This window comes from Colletotrichum fioriniae (genome assembly GCF_027942845.1).
Source record: "Colletotrichum fioriniae strain IMI 355084 chromosome Unknown scaffold_2, whole genome shotgun sequence".
NCBI classification, from domain to species: domain Eukaryota; kingdom Fungi; phylum Ascomycota; class Sordariomycetes; order Glomerellales; family Glomerellaceae; genus Colletotrichum; species Colletotrichum fioriniae.
Window position 1 is genome coordinate 3551592 of NW_027076838.1, and position 21277 is coordinate 3572868.

Here is a 21277-nt window from a genome sequence, read left to right on the forward strand (position 1 = left end):
TTCCATTTCCTTTATTTTGTCTGCCCTCTCGGGGTCTAGAATTCTGCGTTTCCCGCGTCCGAATCCCGTTGTCTGACATTACGCTCGGTCCTCTGACAAGTGTCAAGCGGCGAGACCTTCTTTTTCCTCCAGCCCAAAAGAGGATTTGACTTGACCTCCCCGAGCCGGCCGATGCCCACCACACCAGACGTCAGACCCGGGATGAGAGCGTGAAGTCTTACCTGTCAGAACGAAGCGCTGGTAGTAGGTAGCGCGGGCTCTGAGTCGCCAAAAACTTTCGGGCTCATCCTTGTTCAGGAGTCTGCTTTGTGATCAGTTTTCCGTTTCGATCCGGTCATCTCAAGTTTCAGGTTGGAACTTCTAGAACGTATCCTGTTCCTCCCAACTCAAGCGGTCCACAACGGACGCCATCAAGTTCGCAAGCTACACTTTTATCGACAAGCGCCGTTCTTGTGGCAGGGGACCTCGTGGTTGATGGACCACCCTTTCCTCTCTCTCTCTCTCTCTCTTTCTGATTTTTGCTCAGTGGCAGAGACGTCGTGTGGGAGGGTCACTGACAGCTGGCTGGTCTGAAGCCCATGAAGCCTGGTCTTAGTCAGTCTGAATCTAGCGTTCACTGTCACGAGACGAGGGCACTTCCTTTTACTTTTCTAGCTTCCTCTGGGCATCTGGAGTCGAGAAGCTTTGCGCTTAGCTGCGTGAACGTTGTGCTGACAGCAACCACCACGGCACGTCACATCTTATTGATGCCTTTCTTTTTCCGGAGTCGATGAACATCGGCCTATTTATCGTTCATTATGTTGGCTAATACGAGGCCATCCAAGGCCATCGGCTGCATGAGGCCCGAATGATAGAGTTCTACATCCAATTCCCCTTGTCCCCGAGCCTTCTTGATCCTGGGTCGTTCTCTAAAACAATATCTGCGAAACGGCGGTCCTACTTCCCGAATGAACAAGGCATGAGGGGCTCTCTACCTTATCGGATTTAGGCTACCGAAGAGAAATCAAGCAGCCATGCCTCGGTCCACTTGATCCTGCCTCCCGCCCTTTGGATCTCCGATAAACGACATCGATCAGGCTACATGCTGGATGCGCCACTAGCCAGGGGAAATCCAACGGGATGGCGTTGTGGAGTGGTCTTCCCGATGGCTTGGCTGCCGCATCCTGGAGACCTGCGACCGTGCTCCTCCGGGAAGGGAGTCGTGTTTCCCAAAACGGACAGACTTGCGATCTGGACAGTCCACCTTGGCCTGCGCCTCAGGAGATCCCAACGACCCCAGATGCATCTTACACGCCAAGGGATATCTTTTGAGAACGTCTCTTGCTTACTCTAGCTGATTCGAGAGATGCGACTGGCCCGGACGTTTGGAGCTATGGGACGAGGGTGACTTGATGTGGAAACGCCAACAACGGCCGAGGTGGAGGTTTGCACTAATCGTCATCTCAACACCAGCCCAACGGCGTGGGTTGACGTGCAGAAACTCTCTGTATAAAGGTTGCGGCCAGACCCTTTGACTTTATTCATCTCATCGTCATCATCATCAGCACATCTCATCTACAACACGCAGCACTCAGCTCGCTATCATTCCAAGCCCCGGTGGCAGTCATTCTCTTCCGCGACGCTGTATCTCAGTCTGCTCTGTGAGCCATTCTCTTCGACCTTTTCTCAAAATCATCACGATGAAGTTCTCCGCCGTTCTCGCCCTCGCGTCTATCGCGGCTGCGTTCCCCACGCTTTCCGAGCCCGAGCTTGATGAGCGTGATATTCTTGAAATCGAGGCTCGCGATATTGAAGCCCGCCAGCGCGGCCGTGTCGGTTCCACCGCCAAGGAGTTCTCGACTGGCGGTTGCAAAGACGTCGTTATGGTCTTCGCTCGTGGTTCTACCGAGATCGGCAACATGGGTACCATTTGCGGTCCTCAAACTGCCAACAACGTCAAAGGCCAATTTCAGAGCGTGGCCGTTGAGGGAGTCGACTATGCCGCTGGTCTCTCCACTAACTTCTTGCCTGGCGGCGCTGACCCCGCCGGTGTCGCGGAGATGAAGAAGATCATTGGCGAAGTCAACTCCCAGTGCCCCAACTCCATGTTGGTCGTCGGCGGCTACAGCCAAGGTGCCGCCGTCACTCACCGCGCTGTCGAGGACTTGCCCCAGGCCCAGAAGGACCAGATCGTGGCGGCCTTCATGTTCGGCGACACCCAGAACACCCAGGACAAGGCCCAGATTCCCAACTTCCCCAAATCCAAGACCAAGATCATCTGCGCCCAGGGCGATGCCGTCTGCAAGGGAACCCTCACCATCCTGCCGGCTCATCTGTCCTATGGCAACCAGGCTGGCAACATGGCCGACTTCATCAACCAGAAGCTCACTGCAGCTGGCGCACAGAGGCGCAAGTAGACGCATATCACGATAGTCATGTTTATGAGGCGGAACAAAGGGGAACATTTCATGAGAATCCATGTACACACTGTGGCTTTGCATGCATTAAGCGGCGGCCTTATTTTTTCTTCTTGTTTCTACTTCTCTCTGCAGGCATAAAGAGATATCCATTTCTACAGTTCACATATTGAGAAAGGCATTTTGTGTGTGTTTGAAACAGTGCAATGGTAGTTATTACGCCTCCTGGGTTTGTTATTCTGGCGACGGAATATCCGGTGAGAGCTTGATTTAGCCCAGGTACTTTACCTGAGGCTGGGTACAGATTCATGGGAGATGGGCAGCCAAGACACGCCCCAGACACTCGTTGATCGATGTGCAATAAAGAAGAAAATTCTCCGAACCTTGTGCTCCATTGTGAGAGATGTGTGTTGTGCTCTGTGACAGTTGATGAATGAAGGCCCCGGCATTTCGGGATTCAGAAGGACGGGGTTATGCTGGCGACGGGGGAGGCAACGGGGAGGCGGACGGCGCCGTTGTCGTACAGTGCTTACATAAGTCTGTTTCTTGGTGACACTGTACGTACCTCTAAGACTCCCGGCCTTGTCGCGTCTGATGACTCAGGCAGAACCACGGCCTGTTGCACTGTGGTGCGGCATCTTCTGACATCCCGCTGCTTCTTCCTCCACCAAACGTCAAATATTCACTTCCGTCTCCCCGACGTCTTGTTCGTTTTTTCATCCCCGGTTCGCACTTCGAAGCACATCAGATGGGATGAAGGTATCATTCGACCTCCCGTCGGCAATGCATAGAGGTGCTCAGCTGGAAATGATAAACACATGCCGACTGCGCCGGCAGCGATTAACCTCCATCGAAGGCCACCATTCCTCTTCAAGGCGGCCATGAGAATTGTGTGTGCGTGATACTCCACCAATGTGCGACGTCGCGACAAAGGGTGTTGCCTGTTCAGCTTTCGCCCGAACTTTCTGCCCTCGTATGACGCTCGTCGGGGAGACAAAGGCTGAAGCGTGCCGTACACTCCTAGGGCTGGGCGGCTGAAAGTCTGAAGACACCAGATGGCATCCGTGCTCGACCTTGCCATTCGCACCTCGGACGCCTTGTTTTCTCCGGACGCACGGGGCCTCGATGTCGCTTGCTGTGGGATCCGCGGATCAACGTGGACGGGACGGGGGGAAACATGATTGTCGCCAATACGCGGAGCCGCCTGGCAGAATTTATTCCAGGAGCCAGCCGTTACGCCGATCTACCTAAACAAGACTTCGAGATGGAACAAGGCCAGGCAGTTCGGCTCCGGTTGACCGGTTCGCGGCTAGCGACGCTTCGAGCAGTGTGCCCGAAGCCAAGCCATACGTTGGACGCAGTTCATCCCTGGCGTCAGCTCGTTGCTTTCTTGGCGCCACTGCATTGGAGGGCTGCGAGCGCAGCGTTAAGCTTTCGCCCATCACCACATGCACCGCACGTGGAAGAAGACTTTCACTGGCAGATGGCAGATGACGGCGTTGTGCTTCTTTTTGAACTCTAGAAGAACTTTCGGTTGACTTCAATCAGAATGGCCTAGCCGCTCGATCTAATCAATCGAGTCCGAGAATGCACACTTGCACTAGCAGCAATGCCCACCACAAATATCCATCAATGACCAGCGAGAACCCCGGCCAGTGTGCCCACCACGTGGGGAGATCAACACGGGATAATGGTACCAACGAGGAATCCGCCCGCTGATTCCTGCCCTGGAGAATCGTCGCTGATTGATATCCTTAGCCACAGATTACGCCTACTGCATCTAATTTCGCCAGTTTTCCTTGGCAGCCCACCTTTGCGCGGGATGCAGGCCGTTAATGACGAACTCGGTGCCCGCTGTTTCTTCTCCATTGCCGCTCCCCATGGGTTTTCCTCTCCTGTCATCGAACTTGGCCGGGGAAACACCAGAATGGCAGTGCGCATTGTCGAACCCTCTCTTCTGCACGTCCGGCTTCGTTGAAGAATTCGGATGATCTCAAGTGTTGCGTTCGAACTTGCTGCAGCCTTACGATCTCCAAAGGATCCGAATCGATGCGACCGCTCGTTTTTCGCACGGAAGTGATCCATCACGCAAGACGCGACTCTTGCACGTGTCACTCGCTCAATTAATGCCGCCGCTACGATGAACGAGAAACCAACGACGGAACCACCATCTGTGGGCGATGCGCTGAGGTCCGGTCCCGACGAAGCCTCCGACAGAGCGCGGTGGCTGGGCGCTAGTTCGACACGCGATGCTGTAATGTGGTGCAAGAGTGTATTTTACGAAGTTGTCCTAGGCCGAAAGACATTGCCGCCTTCAAAGAATGGCCGCATCATTCCACTGCAGCTGGACCAAGATGCGCCCTTAACCGACGAACGACGAGGCGGGCATCCCTTCCTTTCCAACACCATCCGAACTTCCCGATACACTGTTTATGACTTCATCCCGAAACAACTCTTCTTCCAGTTTTCCCGAATTGGCAATTTTTATTTCCTTTGCGTGGGCGTCCCGCAGACCGTGCCTGGCCTCTCGACCACGGGCAACTTCACGACGATTTTGCCGCTGCTTTTCTTCGTTCTAGTCACTGTCGCAAAGGAAGGATATGACGATTTCAAGCGCCACCGTCTCGACAAGGTGGAGAACGCTGAGACATCGCGTGTGCTCAAGCACTCGAAACATCGCAACACTAGCTCGCAGACCTGGCAGTCCAAGCTTCGAAGCGCTCTCTCGGGAAGTCGCCAAGTACCGGGCACCGGCCCGGCAGTAGATGATGGACCCTGGATAACAACGAGATGGTGTGATATCGAAGTTGGCGACCTCATCAACTTACGAAGAGACGATCCGGTCCCTGCCGATATTGTATTGCTACATGCCGACGGCGAAAATGGCCTTGCTTACATCGAGACGATGGCCCTTGACGGCGAGACCAACCTCAAGAGCAAGCAGGTTTCGGCTACACTGGAAGGATGCGATTCTGTCGAGAAGATCCTGGCCTGCGATGCCGAATTCGTGGTCGAAGACCCAAACCCTGACCTTTACAAGTTCGATGGTCGAGTGACTGTCAACGGAAAGTCACTGCCCCTAACTTCCGCCGAGGTTATCTACAGAGGCAGCGTTCTGAGAAACACAGCGTCCGCGATTGGCATCGTTGTCAACACTGGGGAGGAGTGCAAGATTCGCATGAATGCTAATCAACATCCCAAGGCCAAGAAACCCGCGTTGGAGACCGTGGCCAACAAGATCGTCGTCTCCCTGGCGCTCTATGTCATCATCCTTTCCGTCGGCTGCTCCATGGGATACGTATTGTGGCAGCGGTCGCAGGAGAGAAGGACATGGTACCTGAAGGGTGCTGAAGTCAAGTTCTACGAAATCATCATTGGTTTCATCATCCAATTCAACAATGTCATTCCGCTGGCATTGTACGTCAGTCTCGAGATAGTCAAAGTCGGACAGCTACTCATGCTCAATTCCGATGTCGAGATGTATCATGCCGAAACGGATACTCCAGCTCGATGCAATACGAACACCATCCTCGAGAACTTGGGCCAAGTCGGCTACATTTTCACCGACAAAACGGGCACACTGACGGAAAACGTGATGAAGTTCCGCAAACTAAGCATTGCCGGCACAGCTTGGCTGCATCAACCGGACGTCGAAGTTGCAGAAGGCGATAGCGAAAACAACAGCTCTGTAGATACTCTGTCTGAGGCTAAGGGGATCCCGCGCATTTCAACCCAGCACATTCGAAACGACGCTATCGTAGACGACTACGTTCAATCTCCAACAACTCTCGGCAGACCATCTATGGCTCGCTCACGAGCACCATCTACACGAAGATCGTCTTCCCAGTGGAGATCCACGGGCCGTCCGGACCACGTGCAGCCCGACGTCACCACTAGCGATCTCTTAGAGTTCATCTCTCTGAGGCCTCACTCTCTATTTGCGAGACGAGCAAAAGATTACATCCTTGCGATGGCACTCTGCCACACATGTCTTCCGGAAATCCGCAACGGCGAGGTCGAATACCAGTCTTCTTCCCCAGACGAGTTGGCTATGGTTAAGGCGGCACAAGAACTCGGCTACACTGTTGTTTCGCGGACATCCTCAAACATCACCTTACGGCAGAGCTCTGATGCGAGTGATGCGACCAAAGATATGACGTTCCAAATTTTGGATGTCATCGAGTTCAGTAGCCACCGGAAGAGGATGTCCATTGTCGTGCGGTATCCCGATGGTCGTATCTGCATTATTTGTAAAGGCGCAGACTCGGTTATCCTGCCAAGACTTAAGATGGCTAGCATGGCGTTGCAAAAAGCCCACGATGTGAGGCAAAGTGCGGACCTTGAACGCGAGCTTTTGCGCAAAAGTGAACAGCATGAGCCGAGAATCAGCATCGGTGGTCGTGCTAGCATGTCTTTGCGAAGAAGCATTGGTATCGCACGCGGTACGCCAGGCCCGAGTGTTCGGCCTCCTATGGATCGTAGTCAGTCTTTCGAGACGAGCAAGTTGCGCAAGTCGGGCGATCTCTTACGACCATCCATCAACATCCGCACGACTTCATTCGAAGCTTCGCCGGGTTCGCCGACTTTGCCGTACCACACTCCCGAGAAATTCGCCTTCCTCGACGACCCTACCATCGCCGACGACTCGACCATCTTTACCAGATGTTTCAAGCATCTTGACGATTTTGCCACCGAAGGCCTCCGAACGCTGCTTTTCGCCCAAAAGTTCATCTCGGAGCAGGACTACCTCACCTGGAAGAAAGCATTCGATGCCGCATCTACCAGCTTGACGGATCGCCAAGACAAGATCGAGGCTGCAGCGGAAACGATTGAGCAGTCCTTCAACCTCGTCGGTGCTTCGGCGATTGAAGACAAGCTCCAACATGGCGTTCCGGAAACCATCGATAAGTTACGGAGGGCGAACATCAAGATCTGGATGTTGACAGGCGACAAACGTGAAACGGCCATCAACATTGCCCACTCAACCCGCATCTGCCAGCCAGTGTCTGATCTGTACACCCTGGACGTCACTAAGGGAGACCTTCAGGGCCAGCTCGTGGCATTGTCCGAAGATTTGCACTCTGGCTGTGTCCACAGTGTTGTCGTTATCGATGGACAGACCCTGGCGACGATCGAGAAATCGGACGACTTGACAGCCCAGTTCTACTCGGTGGTTCCTTGTGTCGACTCTGTCATTTGCTGTCGAGCCTCACCAGCGCAGAAAGCGCTGATGGTCAAGACTGTTCGCTCCCAGCTACGAAAGCTGAGGGGTCAGATGGGCCACGGTCTTACACTTGCCATTGGTGACGGCGCCAACGACTTGGCAATGATCTCTGCTAGCCACGTCGGCGTCGGCATCTCTGGAAAGGAGGGTCTACAAGCTGCTCGAGTAGCCGACTATGCCATCGCTCAATTCAGATACCTTCAGCGACTGCTTCTCGTGCACGGGCGATGGAATTACGTCCGTACAGCCAAGTTCATCTTGTGTACCTTCTGGAAGGAGATGTTCTTCTACCTCCCCACAGCACTGTACCAGCGCTACAACGGTTATACAGGTACTTCATTATACGAAATGGCTAGTTTGACTGTCTTCAACACGCTCTTCACCAGTCTGTGCGTCATCTGTCTTGGGATCTGGGAACAAGACCTTAGTGCAGACACCTTGCTTGCCGTTCCCGAGCTTTATGTGTACGGTCAGCGAAACATGGGTCTAAACCTGGCGAAGTATGCTGGTTGGATGCTGTCAGCGGCAATCCAAGGTGTGTTGGCATACTGGGGCGTCTGGGCGGGATATGTCTGGTTTGCGCACTCGAGTGACCAGGGTCTTTACGCCGTTGGCAACTTAGCGTTCACACTTGGCGTTGTCTGGATCAACTACAAGTGCTTGTAAGTTGAAAATGCATACTTTCTTGTCTGAGGATCAGGACTAACTCTGTTGCAGCATTCTCGAGACGCACCACAAATCGGGTGTTGTAATGGGATGCTTCCTCCTCACGTTCTCCGGATGGTGGGCTTGGCAAGGTTTCCTCTCGTCGATCTACACCCGGGCCCCGTCAATCTACGCCGTACGTGACGGCTTCTCAAAGACCTTTGGTCGGGACTGGACATGGTGGTTGACGCTGATTGTGATGGTCACTCTCTTCATCCTCATGGAGACTATTTTCCGCACCCTTCAGCGTTCTCTCATCCTCGCGGGGATGTGGAGGTGGCCTTGGGTTCGCAAGGAGGACGACGTTTGTGCAGATGAGTGGCGTTTAGAGCTCTGGCAGGAGCTCGAGAAGGATCCTGTTGTGAGAGAGAGGCTGAAAAGGTTGGCCAGTAATGAGGATGAGGAGGAGATGGAGGATTGCGAGGATGTTGTGGTTGGTGAGTCTGAGAGGGCAGGTTGAGTCATTCCTTTGCGAGAGATACCCCTTCTGTTCTATACACCGCCTTAAGGACCTGAATATTTGCAATCTGCCTTATTCAGCTGAACCGTCTTTCTATCACCAGATCCTTGACTCACATGGGAGGTACGTATCGAGGGCCTGTAGCTTTCGGTGGATGAAGCAAGGCAATTACACCCTGTACTTGATCCTGCCCGTCATCACACACTTTTCTGCACGATGAAGTTCTGCAAACGCAATCAATACGGCTTGTCTCATCCTTCGAACTCAGCCTGCGCATGAGGTGGAGAGGCTCATCGATGTGGAGGTCATTGAGAAAGAGACAGTACTTATGGTTGAAGGAAGACAATCCAGGGGTATTTGGAGTGAAGGGTATGTATTCACAGCCTCGAATTTGACGCGGAGGTTGTTTTAAAGGTACAGCTATGACATCTTACTTGTGCATCGCCAACCCCGGCGATGCCGGAACAGGGCCCCACACGACGGGGCACCGGCCCGGGTGGGAGCTTGCAGTGCCGTGGCGGAGGACAGTGCATCACCGTCACAACCAATCATTTACGCCGAATTACGACAAGCCGGGGCTGAACTAGTCTCGTTCCCATTTGACGGGTGAAGTTCCTGGTTGGTCGGACGGCGCCATAAGCACTAACTAACAGTTGCCCTCTTCCCCCCCTGTGTTCAACTTGAACGTACGGAGTTGCAAGCGACACGAGGTACATAAAGAGCATCCTCTGCCGGCAAAACCGTTTCAATTGCAGCAGAGTTTTGATGCTTATGTACAATCGGCTTCAAGACATCATGTTTAGCATTCTGGGGCTTGACAATGGCTTCGTGCCCTCAGTGGCACTACTCACCGCCATCCCTGCGATGCTATACCTCGCCTATCTCATCAGATCTCCCGTCACAATGGATGCTAAAGAGCCGCCTCTCTTGCGCCCGACGGTTCCCTTCATCGGCCACATCATCGGCATCTTTCAACACTCGTGGGAGTACCTTGACCTCGCCTAGTAAGATTCTCGTCAATTCCCCTGATGCATAGCACAGCCAATACTGAAATGCCTATGCCAGTGCAAAGTACAAAGCTCCCATGTTCACTCTGCCCATGCTAGGCGGCAAGATGTATGTCATAACGGAACCCGAACTCGCCCAAGCAGCACTCCGCAACCGCTCCCTCAGTTTCGACCCGTTTCTGAGGGACCTCATCAAGGGGATGGCGGGCGCCAGCGCGCAGACTATGACTTCTTGGGATGATCCCGCCTTTTACGGCCCTTGGGTGAAGAGTATCTACGGTGGTATGGCGGGGCAATCTCTTCTTGGACTCAATATCTCCGCCGTGAGAGGGATTGCCACTGCGTTGAACGAAATTGGTGACGATGTCGAGGTTGCGAATCTGTACAAGTGGAATCGAGAGTTGTTTACCCTGGCCAGCACGGATTCGCTGTATGGAAGCAAGAATCCGCTCAGAGTGGATAAAAAACTCATCGAGGCGTACTGGTAAGTTCCTTCAGATGATGCTCTAACTTGAGATGAAGTGGTTTGACTTTGAGTAGGGACTACGAAGAGGACGTCAACAAGCTTATGATGGGCATACTTCCCTCTCTCATCGCACCGAAAGGCTACCGCGGCCAAGCCCTCTTCCAAGAAGCCTTTAAATCCTTCTTCGACTCCCAGCTCCACGAAGGCGAGGACGTCCCATCTCTCGTCAAAGACCGTCGGAGACTGAGCATAAGTTTCGACATGACTTCAGCAGAAGCCGCCAAGATTGAGTTGATCTTCCTCCACGGCGCCATCTCGAATACCTTTCCTGCATTTTACTGGTTCTTCACCCGAGTGTTCAGCCAGCCTGAGCTTCTTTCGAGACTTCGCGAGGAGGTGCAGAGCGTCATTGAGGAGAAGAGGCGGGACATTGTCGATGGGAAAGAGAAGAGAGTGTTTGTGCTGCATATTGAAAAGTTGGAGGAGAAGTGCCCGCTACTCATGTCGTGCTTCCGCGAGACGCATCGGTTGTATGCTGCGGGAATTCTCGCGAGGAAGGTCATGGCTGATACGACTATTTCTGACGGGAAGATGAGCTTCGTCGTGAAGAAGGATTGGCAGATTTCTGCACCGCAAAGAATTCTGCAGACTGACTCTGGGATTTGGGGAGATGATGCGTTGGAGTTTATTGGGGATAGGTTCCTGAAGGTTGCGAAAGAGAAGGGGGAGGCGGTTGTCAATGTTGCTGTGAGAGGGTTCCTTGGCTTTGGGGGAGGGAAGCACATTTGGTAAGTTACTTACTCCCACAATCCTTCTGTCAATGAGTCTGTTGAAGCTGACGACGGCCATATAGTCCCGGCCGGTACTTCGCGAGTGGCGAGCTGTTGGGATCTCTGGCGCTACTGGTCGCTGGGTTCGACGTCACCAGTTCGGATGGGAATGCACTTGTGGTTCCAAGGGTTACGGCTGTGCCTTTGACCGGATCTTTTGGAAAGCCGGTGTCGGGCAGCGACCTCGAGGGTCACTTGCGCAGGAGAGCGGGGTGGGAAGATGTCAGGTGGGAGGTTGCTGCATAGTTGATGATCGCCACGAGGGAACGAAGGCTGAAGGAACGAAGACTGAAGGTAACGGAGGCTGAGGCAGGAGTTGGACCAAAGAACCTAGCTGAAGAGGCGCAAGTTTTCTTTTTACGCTTTGCCTTTCTATGCATGTGGCTATCTCCAAGTAATGGATATTAGCCTGCATATCATCCAGCTCTCCTCTTGATTTCCAAAAGAATCCTAAAGCGGTTACTAAGCACTTTCAGTCTCTTCCGTCTGAGGTACCGAAGTCTCTTTAAGAACCCCCCTTCCAAGTAGAAATGCTTCTTTCTTCTCGCATAGCAAAGAGTACAGGGTCCTCAGCGAATTCTAACAAATCTCATTAATTGACATATACAATGCAAGATGTCTTCAACGGCATACACTGATTAAACCACTGTAAGTTCTTTTTGTTCAGTCTGCATGGCATAGTACGCCCCACAATCCGACGATTTACATCATTAAACCAGTCCCAGGCAGTCCTTTGTTGGCACGAACCAAAGATGCACCTTTCCGTGTGATTCCCCCAGAGATACTGCGCTTCCCCATCTCTCCTCTTCTTCCGGGTATAGAAGTGACGCAAGTTCCCGACATGAGTCCCAGATCTCTCGTTCAGATTACCAAGACCACATCAAACGCAGGACAGATTAGACTCTCCGACTACCTGAAGAAACCCTTCGTGCTTGCCTTCCTTCTTTCCGTTCTCCTCCTCGCCTTCGTCTGTTCTCCTCTACTTTGCTTTCCGCCGGCGTATTCGGTTCAGAATATTCTCCCCTCATAGAGCAGCGCTAGACCAAGGCATCCTCTCTGAACTCTTAACATGAGGCCCTCCGTACTCCTTCCCGTCGCTGTGGTGATTTGTACTAGCCCTGGCCGAGCCCTAGCGGCGTGGGACATGAGTTACGCTGAAGAATCCGCCGAGGGTCTCTTCGCCAACGCCCCTCCAGAGGAGCGCTACTACAAGTAGGTCTACTTACGTTTTTGTACGATAAATAACACTGGTTTACATTACTGATTTTGTTGCTCCAGATTCGCTTTTGCCGAACTTGTCGCCAGTACGCAAAATCTTAAAAGCCGACAACAAGCCCGAATCGCTATGCAGGACGAGGAGATCCACGAGTTGAAGATGGTTGCTCTTACCTCACGGAATCAATCGTCGAGGCGAAGACCAACGCGAGCAAGAACCTCTTGCACGAGCTGAACAAGGTTTCCGAAAAAAAATGGAGGCCATCAGCTTGATTCTGCAAACTTTCGCTTCTTCCGGCCAGTTCCAGGCCTCCGATGATAGCGACGCGGTTAGGAACACCGTCTTCCATGGCTTCAACCCAATCATCATCAAGTTCCTAGAGCGCATCGCTACAAAGCTGGAGAAGCCGGAGTCAGCGTGGTCTGCAGACAAGAAGACCATGGCCACCATGGCCATCTTCACGGGTATTACAACGGCTCTCAACTACCTGAGGGGGCCAATCGGTCGAACTGGCTGCTACAAGAAGATTGCGAAAAAAAAATAGGCTGCCCAGAAGAGGAGAAGCCGGCGAAAAAGACCGCTCTAGAGGCTTTGGAGGCACAAGTGAATGTCATTCAAGCCGCCGTAAATGACAGGGTCAAGCATGAAGAACTCGATCTGTTGAAGGGCGAGCTCGATGGAGAAGTCGAAACCCTCACAGGCCGTGTTGACGCGATGGCTACGGCCGAGAGTGTTACTGATCTGGAGCGCCGTATTTCCGAGCTAACAATTACGTTGAACATCCTCGGGGGCAACTTTGAAGAGCAAGCGATCAGAGGTAGTGTCGAGCTAAAACACTGAGAGACAGCATAATCGCTTTGAAGAGAAAATACAAGGAAGACTACAAGAATGCCCCATCTCGAATTGGCACGCTCGAGGCCAACATCCAGAACACCGCCAACGACCTTGACGCACATAAGGCCCAATTCAGCCACTTCATGTAGGGTCGCTCCCACGTCTACCCCACTTACAGGGACTCCCCTCTGAAAATTCGAGTTGTTGCCAAATTCCATGCGAGGGAGGAATTGAAGATGAACAAGAACCTGAGCAAATAGAGTGATCTTCGAGGTGGAGTATCACTTTTGAGGTACGCGTCGAGGGTCTGGGGCATAGGATTATCACTAAATATTCTATTTCTTTCTCGAGATGTCCATGTATGTATTTACTCAAGTGTCTTCTACCGAAGGCTTGTGCTCTTGAATCCTTACACAGCCGTAACCTCGGCCTCAGATCAATATCACCAAGGATAACGAGCAGACCCTAGCTGCCTACCATATTCAATCCAGTGCCTTCCATTCCGGCAATCTCTGTCGTCACACCAGAGAAGGTGTTTCATTTCATTATCCGAATTTGAACAATAGGTATTAGGATCGAGAAGCGCATCAACATCGGGCACTTCCCTATCTTCATTCGTTCCCGTAACGAATGTGCTCAACGATCGTCGGGATAAATACACGTCCGCTTCGAATCGATGCCACTGATATGTTGTGTCACAGCCTTTACATTCAACCTGATGACAATCCTCAGCGCCAAATGGTATGAAAATGGTTTTGTCGCGTTTGTTTTCTCTGGCCAGTGATTTACAAGACCACCACTCAAATTTGCAGCCTTCCACGGGAGATTTGGCGCCGGAAACCGCGCCTACCCGACTATCTGTCCCTAGGCAGGAGCAACTTTGTGGGTCAAAAGGCCTCAGGAGTTGCCCATCGTCATAAGTGACATGCGGGCAAAGCAGATCGCCATACTCATGACCAAATGCTTTCAGCTCTTGAGAGGGACGAATGTCTGTGACTTGTTCCTTCTCAGCCACACGAAAGACTGGCAGACACCAATGAAGACCCAAAGAGTGCTGCAAAGCGTCATGTCCATGTAATGGTCGACTTGATACAGTTGTCTTGAGCATTACTCGAGGGGCGTACCATGGAGTAAAAGAAAACATGTGAGTGGGGTCGTACTTTGCTAGCGTCGAGGAAGCTATTACTCTGCAATCATTGCAGCGCGCGAAGCAAAATCCATCTCCCAGCTTCATTCGGGCGGTATCGACTCCTTCTTCGTTCATGACTGCCTGGCGGAGAGAAGATGGCGATATCGTGATATGGGGGCAAACTCGGGCCACCCCTTCAGAGCCAATACATTTGCGTGTCTCGGAGGATTGATTTCTCTGTTGATGAGAAAAATGCAATTTTGGGTGCCGGTGTCCGCACTCGGAGCAAAACAGAAACTCGCCGTAGTGGAAAGCCCAGCACGATCTGTTGAAGTTGGTCATCTTCCTTCGAGTTGAACAGGCGACGCAAAACCCAGTCTCCTTTGCCCGCATACGTGTCTCCTTGTCTGTGCATATCTTCCCCGTCACACTTGAATCCCATAAACTTGCTCGAATATACTCATCCTTTCTGGGGCAGTGGAATTCAGCAAACGTTTTATCTTGATAGATCCTCCACAAGGTGAATAACACTTGACGTAGCATATACATGTCGACAGTATCCAGTCTTTGCATGATGCGTAACAGCAACTCATCCGGTAGCCTTATGAGAAGACTGCGGCGCAGGTTTCGATCGAATTTTATCTCCCAGCTCGATGGCCCACTGGAATGCGTAATGGGATGTGTTTTAGTCCTTTCGATCTGGGAGATACTGGTATGGTCAGAGACTTCTGGAGCTTTCTGGACCTCTCTCAAAGCGAGTCGGCTTGAGCTTTCCGCTCTAGGTGATACAATATGAGAAAGCGACAGGGCGTTGGTCTGATTTGTAACTTTGAGGGCTTCCTGGGCCTCATCTGGAATGAATTGACTTAAAGATTCCGCGTCAGACGGTATAGTATGAGAGCTGGCGTTTTCGGCTGAAAACTCCACCGGCTTTCTACTCATCAACTTTTCGACGCTGCCTTTGACCAAGCCACAGAGTCCGGCAAATATGAGGTAGAAAAGACCCATTTTGGCGGCCAAGAATTTCAAAATTGGCTTTGGCGCTCGACAAGTCGATGTCTTTGTAGAAGTGAAGAGTGCGTATTCAGGTTTGAGGGTTTGGGTCATAGGCGAGTTCGATGTTTGATTTATTGTGGACATGGAACGATGGGGCCGTATGGGAATATTAATAGCACATCATACCTATAAATTCACCATCAAGGTGCCATTGTTCCCGAACTTTCAATTCACGTGAGCGTCCTGACACTACGCACCTCGAAACTCTGTATGGTCATCAGGGTGATTCATGATACGGCCAGCAGCGGCGAGATCTTGAGGGTTTGCACTTGGCCTACAAAGGACTTGATACGTTGCCGGAGTTACTCTGAACAGTCAGGGGCTAGATCTGTGTCCCCCTATTCTTGAGATCGTGTGACCCTTTCGTCCGAGCTGGCTCTTCACGTGATGTGGTGACCGTGACACATAAGTCTAGTGACGACTAAGACGCATGGCGAGTGTATTAACGAGAGAAGTATGAAGTGGCTTCTGTTACTCATTGGAATTGAACGCGGCAATACAGGACTCAAATTTATGATGTCTACAATTGGCAGTCTGTATCATGAGGCCGTCCGGCGTCTGATTCGTAGTGCCGGTGATAGTGTACCTACCATGATACAGAACCAACGGAGCTTCGTTGACCTCAAGCGGACCAGTCCCAGCATCTGCAGCTGCTTGTCTTAGACATGGAGATGTCTGCATAATCTGGCAAAAACCTAGTCTTATGCCCCAGAATCAACAGCATCTACATTGATTGTACGGAAGCTTCACTGTGCGGCACTGTTTCATTCAGACCCATGTGCCAAAAGACATGATTCTAACCCTTATGTCGGTCAGAGATGCTGTTGTGTAATCCACGGCGGACGCAAGTCCGTTGCCGCGAGTATTGTTGAATTCGTCACCGCAGCTTCTGCGACCCAAACATGGATTATTCAAACCGCGGTGAAGACTGGAGAGCCTGCACAAGTCCTCGTTGGGACAGGGGCCATTCTTCGACTGCAGGGCCGAAGCAAACAATCAACTTGCGGCACAGAGCCAATAGGCCAGGATAAACTGTCGGAGTTTCCCCCAACAGGTATCGGAGAGGGGTAACCGATCGCAAAATGACACGACCTTGAAGCAGGTTCAATTTACCGTACGGCCGAGATTTCAGGTGGAGCGGGATGACATGTCCGTAGTAACGGGCGAGAGATGCTGCGTCCTTGGTATAATCTCTCTGTGGAATGCAGTAAGTGCTTCTCGAAGGAATTTGATCGTCTCTCGATGCGTTCAGCTGCGTGTCCTCCGCCGCTGGGGCGCACCTGAAGCCGCGGCCACAGTCTCGTTTGGTCACGTCTTGAGTTCTCACACAGAAAATGAGACATGAAAAAGGGCCAAAAGGCTTTTTTTACTAACAAAAACAGAACTTTTACTTTGGTGGTGAGACCTGTGAAATCTAAACTTAGACATACGACATCTTGAACACCTATCTCTTTTCGATGTCCGCATCATTCCCATTCACGACAGGACCCTCGGCCTCTGAATCCTTAGCCGGCTCGGCCCTGCCGACAATCTCTGAGCTTCGGAAAAATACAACCACAATAGTAAGAGAGGTGATGCCGAGCGCAAAATTCATCCAGTTGGCGGCCCGCAGTCCGTCCAACGACGGTTGGTCCCACTCCAACACCGGGCCTGCTTCTTCCACCGATACACCCCTGGCCTTGGCCATGATGGCCGTCTGGACGGCTGTGGAGATAGCCAGGCCGATGGAACGGCCAACCTGCCCCACAGAGTTGACGAGAGCGCCGCCAAGAGCTTGGTCCTCCTGGGGCAGGGCCTTGGAGACAAACAGAATGAGGGTGGGCCATGCCATGTCCGCGCCGATGACTGACAGGATCATAGCAGGTAGTCCGTAGGCGAAATATGATGTGCTCGTGGGTATCGGTGTTGCAAAGAGCAGACACGCAATGGAGACGGAGACATTGCCGCAAACGAGGAGTATGTACGTTGGCACACGCGAGATGAGAAGCGCAGCTGCCCAAGCCACCATAATTCCGCCGATGCCGGTGGGAAGGAAGTATAGAGTGGTCGTGAGGATAGACTTTGCCTGGTAGTCCTGGTAAAAGTAGGTCGCAAAGATGAGGAAGTTATTGAAAGAGGCAAAGAACATGGCCATGATGGCGAGTGCGGCACAAAACTTTCCGCTGTGGAAGATGGAGGTCTTCATGAGTGGAAGGCGATCTGTCTTGAACTCAAGGTGACGCTGCCAGAACCAGAAGACTCCCATAATGATGAACGAGACGACGATAAGGACCGAGATCCAAGGAGTCTTCCAGCCAACAACGTTGCCCTCAGTGAGAGCCAACATCAAGGCCACGAGGCCAACGGTGATCAAAGCTCCACCGATCCAATCAACCGATTTTCTTGCGCTGACACCCTTCTTAGGCAACGTTGGCACAACGGGAGGGATAAAAAAGATGCCCGCGACAGCGACCAGGCCTGCGAGGATAGCCATGACACCGAATACCCACTTCCAGTTGGCGTACTCGGCGATGAAGCCAGATAGAATGGTGCCGAAGGTGCTTCCCAGGGGCACGCCAGCTCCGTATGCCACAAAAGCATACGTCTTCGCCTTTCCAGGTGGGAATGTTGTTCCAAGGATTCCAATAGCGGTTGGTACGTTGGCGGCGGCGCCTAGACCTTGTAAGCCGCGGAAGACATTGAAGGCGATCTCGTTGGGGATGAAGGGGTTTGCGATGGTCATTACGGCGAGCCAGGCAGTGCCAGCGATGAAGATGATGCGCTTGTCATAGATGTCTGCGATACGGCCCCAGAGGAGTAGGAAGCATCCAAACGTGAGAGAGTAGGCTGAGACGATCCATTGGAGACGTGACTCTGGAATACCAATATCTCGACCGATGGTGGGGAGAATGATGACCACGGCTTGTACTGAGAGAGTCTAGATGCCATTGTTAGAAAGTTCGGTAGATGCTGTACTACGAATTACATACGTTCATGAAGCTTGCACCGCTGACGGTTGTGACGAGGGCGATGCTACGGGCCTTGGACATGCCCTGCTTCTCTGGCCCGCTGCTGACACTGCTGGTCTCATCATCGGTCTGGAATCCCTGGCTAGACATGACTGCTGATGTCTGAACATCTTTCTCCGGATCTGTTACATCACCAATGTTGTGGGTGATGATGATCTCAATGTCCTTCTCTTCGCAGATCGGGACTGTCGCGTGAGAGACGTCCCTCTCATCTTGTGAGCCGTTCATCTTGCCGCTGGTCTCTCTTGAATGAGATGGGAAGTGAAAGGAGAGCGCAAATGAATGCTTGGAAGGCTCAAAGAATGTTGTTCTGCTGGATGGAGCATGACCTGTTCAACATCGCGCGAGGGACTTCACCTTTTGTATCCAATATCATGATGTGGATGCACACCCTTGCCCCGGTCATGTTTGCTCGAGATCCCTCCCAAAAGAGAGAGCTCACATCCTCCACCACAGAATCTACCCCGGCCAGGACTCGGTTGCAGAGGGTTGCAAATGAAGTTGGTAGTGGGGATCATCAAGAAGGGTGTTGGATCCTTTTCTTCTGCGATGCGCTCGACTAGGCTCGCCCTGGCCTAGACGGATGGAGTCCCGCGAGCCAGTGGGATGGGATTTGCACCCATCTCAAGACATGCGGAACCTCGACCCGGAAGGCGAACTAGACGCAGGTTGGTTGATGATTGCGAGCCATCGGCCTTGTGGCCGTCCCCCTCTGCTGGCACCCCATGTCCGTCTCCCGGGAAAGGCTTCCGGGTAATGTTCCGCCGCGGCGGGTGAGACCGCATCCCTGCACGGCGAGGGCCCGTGAGGAATGAGCATCACTTCTCCTTTCCAGCCCGCAAGGGAAAAAAGAATGACATCTGGCGCTGAGGAGCGATGACCCGCGGCCAAGGCCTGGTCTTTAGTGTCGCTATTGCTTGCGTTCGCAAATCAAAAGTCTACGACTCACCGGAGGATGCACGGAGCCTATGTCGGCAGTCTTCCTGGCCACGTCTCACTGCTCAGGAGGAGAGCTGCAACGCTGGTCTGACCACCGAACAACGCACTTGTTGATCTTTTGGGTCTTACCGCTGCCTGTTTGGTTAGAGAAAGGAGCACAGCAGATACAGCGTCCTGTTCAGATTTCTTTGTGGGTAGAAAACTTTTTTCTCTGCGCCAGAGAAAAAACAAAACAACAATAACAATAACCACAGCTGAGGCGCTGCAGTGTCTGAGATGTTTCCACTTAGTAGATCGAACGTAGGGAGAAGGTGAGCACACAGAACTGACAGAGTTTTTTCTTGGGACTCGGGAGGGGGCATCAGCTTCACATTTGCACATTTCGCACACTAGGTCAGTCGAGACATTGGCGCATCGGGGCTTCCTGAAAGTGCCTCGAAGAAGTGCGAGGCGTGGAGTGAGTCTCCCACCCCTCGTGTTGGTGAAGAAAGGAAGGGAGACGAGCTCATGCAGTTGGTCGTCATTTTGGCGCTGCTGCGGCCTCGCAATGTTTCCCCTCCTTGTTGAGAAAAGAACCTACTTAAGCGAAAGCTCGATGCAGCAGTCCAATCCCAGAAGAGTTACATAACAATAACCGGTGCATTCCCAGAGGTCTGGCTGACCCCCGGCCAGGAGGATCCTCACATAACATCCAGATTGCAGAAGAAAAAGCAATTATCCAGGAGATCCGAGTGTCCCCCCAGAGGTTGAAGGGCCCCCCAACAAGCAAAGAGAACTGCGAGGCTCAGACAATGATGCCAGGTTTCGTATACAATGAGGCGTTCACGGACGCGTGCGATGGAAAATCGGTGGGAGCTGAGCTCGTGGTATGGCGCGCGCCTCACGTTATCCATCATTCTCTTTTTCCCGCTTTGCTTTTTTTTCTCTTCCTCACAGATCTACTTCCCCGATACCCCTGCTCTTTGGGTGAAGCCTCCAAGATCCGGCAGGATCCCTTTTCGATCTGCGTTCAGGTGCCGAGGGATAACCCCTTGCCCCCTGCCATGCATATGTGGTTGATGTGTGTAACAATAGATGCTGGACGAAAACAAGATCGGGCGATTGGAACTTATCAAAAGCAAGAAATCGGAGACTCGTGATGCACCCTCCCGTGGTTTGAGATCATGTAAGTGCCCGCGAGTCCTTTTGCGAGTGCGAGGATGATGGACCAACTGTTGTTGGTGTATTGCCGCTCAGACCATCATCGGCATTTAAGATGTGTGTGACTGAGTGGTCATGAGCGACTGTGAATAATTTCTATCAGATGTGATTCAATTGTGCTTTCTTTTTGACAGATGCCCCCGCATGTTCTTGTGGGACTCTGGAATAACTTGTCATCCCTGGCACAGAGATCGGGAATCTCTCGCTTTGACTTTGCGCAATCGCTTACCCTCCCCATTCCGTGGTAGTGGTTCCTCTTGTGAGACACATGAGTGATCGCTGGACAGGATTTTTTCCATCCTCTGATGAGATAACTAGGTATGAGCCCGCGAAACCCAAGGGAGGGCCGCGTCAAGGGTTCCGGTAGTGCTGGGCGACGGGGAACAGCATTCCGTCTGAGACTTTGCTTCCCGAATCGTCTCCAATAGCTCGATTCAGGCATGAGAAAATCGCCTGAAAAAATGATGCCCGATCTCGGTTGCCCTTTGTTGATCTCGTATTTTGACACACAGCTTCCAAATTCTTGGGAAAGGGATGACGCCTGTCTTGTTCGATGACATACTGTCAAGGTTCCGATTCCATGGTTTGCGATTTTGATTTCCACTGACGGGCGGCTGCAGATTACTCGATTTGAATTTTCCGAAAGCATATCGTCGGTGGTTGATGCAAGGGACCGGATCATGACGGGGAGCCGCAGCCGCCCTCCCGTCGTCCGGTAGATACTCGACCACGGGACGGCAGCGCCCGAGTGGACTATGATTCTTGGCCGAATATATCATTGATGTCTCTATATGAGAATTTGGGTAA

General features: G+C 52.3%; 5 protein-coding genes across 5 annotated transcripts; 4 read left to right on the forward strand and 1 right to left on the reverse strand.

Moving 5' to 3' along the window:
* Nucleotides 1–1679: 1679 nt before the first annotated feature.
* Nucleotides 1680–2396, forward strand: N0V96_002770 (uncharacterized protein; the record flags this gene model as incomplete). The annotated part of the gene is made up of 1 exon (XM_053187180.1): nt 1680–2396. One exon carries the CDS (start codon nt 1680–1682, stop codon nt 2394–2396), a length of 717 nt encoding a protein of 238 aa, XP_053054684.1.
* Nucleotides 2397–4536: 2140 nt separating this feature from the next.
* DNF3_1 (drs2 neo1 protein) lies at nt 4537–8785 on the forward strand (the record flags this gene model as incomplete). Its single annotated transcript, XM_053187179.1, has 2 exons — nt 4537–8282; nt 8338–8785. 2 exons carry the CDS (start codon nt 4537–4539, stop codon nt 8783–8785), a joined length of 4194 nt encoding a protein of 1397 aa, XP_053054683.1.
* Nucleotides 8786–9580: 795 nt separating this feature from the next.
* DNF3_2 (drs2 neo1 protein) lies at nt 9581–11334 on the forward strand (the record flags this gene model as incomplete). Its single annotated transcript, XM_065756617.1, has 4 exons — nt 9581–9771; nt 9851–10276; nt 10333–11046; nt 11112–11334. 4 exons carry the CDS (start codon nt 9581–9583, stop codon nt 11332–11334), a joined length of 1554 nt encoding a protein of 517 aa, XP_065614986.1.
* Nucleotides 11335–12557: 1223 nt separating this feature from the next.
* Nucleotides 12558–13144, forward strand: N0V96_002773 (uncharacterized protein; the record flags this gene model as incomplete). The annotated part of the gene is made up of 2 exons (XM_053187177.1): nt 12558–12807; nt 12858–13144. The coding sequence occupies 2 exons, from the start codon at nt 12558–12560 to the stop codon at nt 13142–13144; spliced, it is 537 nt and encodes a 178-aa protein (XP_053054681.1).
* Nucleotides 13145–16767: 3623 nt separating this feature from the next.
* N0V96_002774 (uncharacterized protein) lies at nt 16768–18559 on the reverse strand (the record flags this gene model as incomplete). The annotated part of the gene is made up of 2 exons (XM_053187176.1): nt 16768–18240; nt 18293–18559. 2 exons carry the CDS (start codon nt 18557–18559, stop codon nt 16768–16770), a joined length of 1740 nt encoding a protein of 579 aa, XP_053054680.1.
* Nucleotides 18560–21277: the final 2718 nt, after the last annotated feature.